This window comes from Acyrthosiphon pisum, unplaced genomic scaffold, assembly GCF_005508785.2.
Source record: "Acyrthosiphon pisum isolate AL4f unplaced genomic scaffold, pea_aphid_22Mar2018_4r6ur Scaffold_11015;HRSCAF=11625, whole genome shotgun sequence".
NCBI classification, from domain to species: domain Eukaryota; kingdom Metazoa; phylum Arthropoda; class Insecta; order Hemiptera; family Aphididae; genus Acyrthosiphon; species Acyrthosiphon pisum.
In genome coordinates, this window is record NW_021759352.1 from 1 (window position 1) to 4,639 (window position 4,639).

The 4,639-nt window shown below is 31.8% G+C and overlaps 1 protein-coding gene across 1 annotated transcript; it reads left to right on the forward strand.

Annotated features, from left to right (window-relative positions):
* Positions 1-15: 15 nt before the first annotated feature.
* Positions 16-4,059, forward strand: LOC100159124 (bifunctional heparan sulfate N-deacetylase/N-sulfotransferase; the record flags this gene model as incomplete). Its single annotated transcript, XM_001944537.4, has 8 exons — positions 16-136; positions 232-347; positions 547-732; positions 1,007-1,135; positions 2,076-2,258; positions 3,049-3,269; positions 3,338-3,464; positions 3,758-4,059. Coding segments are annotated over 8 exons (1,290 nt in total), but the record flags the coding sequence as incomplete, so codon positions are not given.
* Between the last annotated feature and the right edge of the window lie 580 nt (positions 4,060-4,639).

A 4,639-nucleotide genomic window follows, 5' to 3' on the forward strand; every position in this document is an offset into this window, starting at 1 on the left:
TTTTTCTAGGACTTGATTAAGACTCAAGATCGGATCCGTCAGCTGGTGCCAGGATTTAAATTCAACTTGGGTTTCTCGGGAAAATACTTCCATCGGGGCACGTGGGAGGAAAACGAAGGAGACGACACAATATTAGGTGAGTTTCACTGCTGTTTACGCAATAACAACGATATTTGAAAACATTTCTGTATTATAGTACTATGTATTATATAAAATAATTAAAATTTTCAGAAAATGTAGATAAATTCAACTGGTTCTGTCACATGTGGAATCACATGCAACCACACCTGTACAATAATGAAACGCATCTAGAGTACGAGATGTCACTGAACAAAGCGTTTGCCGAGGTGAGTAGGCAATGGCTATACTACCTATATTGCCATACAATAATTTTGTTGTGTGAGGTTTATATAATATTTATAATTTGAGCAAACTCTTAAAAAAACATTTAATTCTTGAAGGTTCTATAAGTATATGTTCAATAAATACTAAGCTAACGTATCAAAGAAAAAATAAATGATTAAATAATTAATTATCGTGTCTCAGGCGCACGGGATACCGACTAACTCCAGCTACTCAGTAGCACCCCACCATTCCGGAGTTTATCCGGTACATGAACTGCTATATACTGTTTGGAAAAAGGTCTGGAACATTCGAGTCACTTCAACTGAAGAATATCCGCATCTGAGACCCGCCAGGCTGAGGAGAGGATTTGTCCATAGAGGCATCAAGGCGAGTGTCAAGCATATCTTACCTACATTTTGTTATCATATGTATATATTTAAATATATAAGGCCCAGTTCAAGTATTTAAGCACTTTTGTAAAGGCGAGAAAACCTTAATTTTGACGCCCTGTATCCCGCCAGCATTTTATTTGTAGATAAATTTAACATTATAAATGCTTACTCGACTGTTGGGCCTATGTATAATATTATTGTATACAGATGAAATTTTGCTGTTGTTTATAAATGAAAATTGATACTAATGGATTCTATTGTATATTCAGGTGTTGCCAAGGCAAACTTGTGGCTTGTTCACGCACACCATCTATGTTGACCGGTACCCGGGAGGCCTAAAAAAATTGGACGAATCCATAATGGGCGGAGAACTGTTTCAAACCATTGTATACAACCCTGTAAGTGTAGTAAAAATCACAAACAACTGCACAACAAAGACGTTTTCGTGTAGCTAACACTTTATTGCAATGTACATCAAGAGAATCTGGTCATTGGCCATTGTATTACCTTATTTTTTTTTTTATTATTATTTAGATTTCATTAACTATTAAATGTGAACCATAAGATTCAAAAAGAAATTAATTAGTACAAAATAAGTTAAGTCTATTGTGTAAAGCCCATAATATTTAGATTGTACGGACTGTATTATGAGGACTTTGCACCTGCAAGTGTTGTATCTGTCTTATAAAAGTACAACATAGCAAAAACTGTTTTGCACAGTAAAGATCTAAGAAAGCTATAGTCATAACTAAGAAACAAAAATTTACCGCATTAAAAAGAGAACTTTAGCTGTGCAATATCGTTTTTATTTTTTTGATATCACTTATACGAAAAAAGTTCTTAATGTTTCAAAATCCATTATTATTTGTTTTTCAGACTTTTAAAACTTTTTTTGAAGTTTGGATATCAAAATAATATTGCATTGCCAAAGTTCTCCTTTATATTTGGTGCATATTTTGTTTCTTAGTTATGACTAGTAACTACCTGTAGGTACCCGCAACTGTATGCTACTAAGCTACCTGTAGCCTTCTCCGTTCTTTCCTGCGCCAAAACAGTTTTTACTATGCCGTAAGTGTATAGACAACATAATGCGCGGGTGCAAAGTCCTCTCAATAAATGAAATTTAAAAAGATTTTAATAAGAAGTATGTTAATTGTCTTGCCTATACGGTTTGTGCTAATATTAGCAATATTAGATATTACCCTATAAGTATTACAAATTCATACCTAGTGTTAATATTTTATTGAAATACTTATTTAATTATTGAATTTTATTGCACAACATGCAGCAAATGATAACAACAACAATAATTGTAATGATAACAACCTTGATTTCTAGATCAACGTATTCATGAGCCACATGTCCAATTACGGCAGTGACCGGCTAGCGTTATACACCTTCGAGTCGGTATTCCAGTTCATCAGGTGCTGGACAAATTTAAAATTGGTATCATCAGGACCTCTGGAACTGGCAGACAAATATTTTAAGATGTATCCAGAAGAAATTGATCCAGTTTGGGGTGTAAGTTTATTGTAATATATTTATGTGTGTGTGGGTGTGTGTGTGTGGGTGTTATTGCCATATAACTGTTTATATCAATATAATCATAGAATAAGGCAGGCGTCACCAACTAGTGAACCACGGTCCGCATCCAGACCTCAGACATATTTTTTACAGACCCTAATGGTTGCGTAATTATAAAATATACAATATAGTTTTACGACATGATTTTTTTTAATAATAATGTCATATTTTAACTATTATTTATTTACTAGCTGATCTCGTGCACTTCCAACCACTTGTGGCAACCAATAATTATTATTATAATAACAAAAATTTCCATCGGAAATCTCAAAATTCCTGTTTGAGCACCTCCCGAGGCTGGTCCTATCCCTTTTTAAATTAGCCTATCTTCTGCCCAGAGGTCTAATCTATCTATGTATATATATATATAAAAATAACTGATCCTGTGCACTTCATTGCCCATTAAAATTGCCAACTCTATATGAATAATATGTTTTACATACCACCATGACAACCATTTATATACAAAACATTCCATCGGAAATCTCAAAATAATATATGAATGGTTGCACACACACAGACATACATTCATTTTTATATAATATATAGATAAAATAAGTGACATTTTAATAAATCCATATGCAGTTTACAATTAATAAATATAAATTATGAATAACAAAACTCATAAAAGTTATCTGTACAATAGTATGTACAAACAGTAACTAACAAAAAATATTATTATAAAATAAATGTGATACACATTATATAATATTTAATGATTTTTTAGAATCCTTGCCTGGACCAACGCCATCTTAAGATCTGGTCTTACAAAAAATCTTGCCAGCATCTTCCCAAGTTTCTAGTAATTGGACCTCAGAAGACTGGGACCACGGCATTGTACACATTCTTGTCAATGCACCCAAACATATCAGCAAACATTCCGAGCAAAGAAACGTTTGAAGAAATCCAATTCTTCAATGGCCGCAACTATTACAAGGGATTAGATTGGTTAGTGACATCTTAAACAATAGCTGCTAATCACTTTATGATTTTTAATACATTTATTTGGTTTTTAGGTACATGCAATTTTTCCCTTCAAACGACTCTGTGGACAACAAGATTGTATTTGAAAAGTCTGCCACCTATTTTGATTCAGACATTGTACCTAAACGAGTACAGGCGCTACTGCCCAACGTAAAACTTGTACGTATAGTTTTGTATTCTGGGCTAAATTCATCATTAGAGCACTGAAGGCTGCTTAACTAAAAAAAAATATGTAACAGCTAAAAAAAAAAAGACTGATATTGAATATTGGGTTTATGTTTATTACATTTTATTGCTGAAAATTATGATATTTTCCAATAATTTTGAGACCATTAGGTGGTCTAAGTTCTCAGAGTCTACAAATGGTTAAATCCGCCCTGTTTGTACTCATATTGTAACTCGCCATTTATTGTGTTGACTTAGATGCAAATTTTTATTGTCTGTGTTTATAGGTGACCATATTGATCTCGCCGGCAAAACGAGCATACAGCTGGTATCAACATGCCAAAGCCCACGGTGATCCAAACACTCTCAAGTATTCGTTTCATCAAGTCATAACAGCCAATGAATCAGTCGTTCCAAAATCGCTGAGGGACTTTCGTAATAGGTTATTGCAATTAATAATTATTACATATTTTTCAAAGTTTCAAATGGCCTGAAATCTAAATCAGAGAGCATAATATTATAGGTCGAGTGAGACTCTGTATGAGTTTTAGGTTTCCACCAAGGATAACCATTTTAAATAGGTTGGGGTTCTTAATAAATTTAATTCTATACTACTATATAAACATTTTAAACTAAACTCCTATAAGTTTCTTATTTACTCTATATATATTATTATTATGTTTATACAATATAATTTTTAAACTTGTATTACCTATCTATACATATCATATCTGATATATGATAACTATTAAGTCAATAACCGTTAATAGCTTTCATAGCTTTAATAGTAATAGCTAATTAAAAATATATTTATAGTTTTATATTGTATTACAATACAAGTACAAATACCGGATAAACCCAAGCAACTACTGCTGTAAATGTCTGTATTCCTGGGTTTTAACAATTAATTTTAGTAAAAAATCTGGTTTACCTTCAATTAATGATTTTTGTAGTTCAAGCTTTTACAAAAAAGAAATGGTAAATCTTATAACTAATTATCAACTATGGTTAAAGTCCGAATTATGTTTAAAATATATATATGTATATATATTATACGTCTAAATCATAATATTATGTGATGAACGTGAAATTGGTATTTGAAAATAGTTCTAATTTTATTTTATCAATTAGTTAATAACATTTAATGTTTTTTTTTAAAAATTAAACTG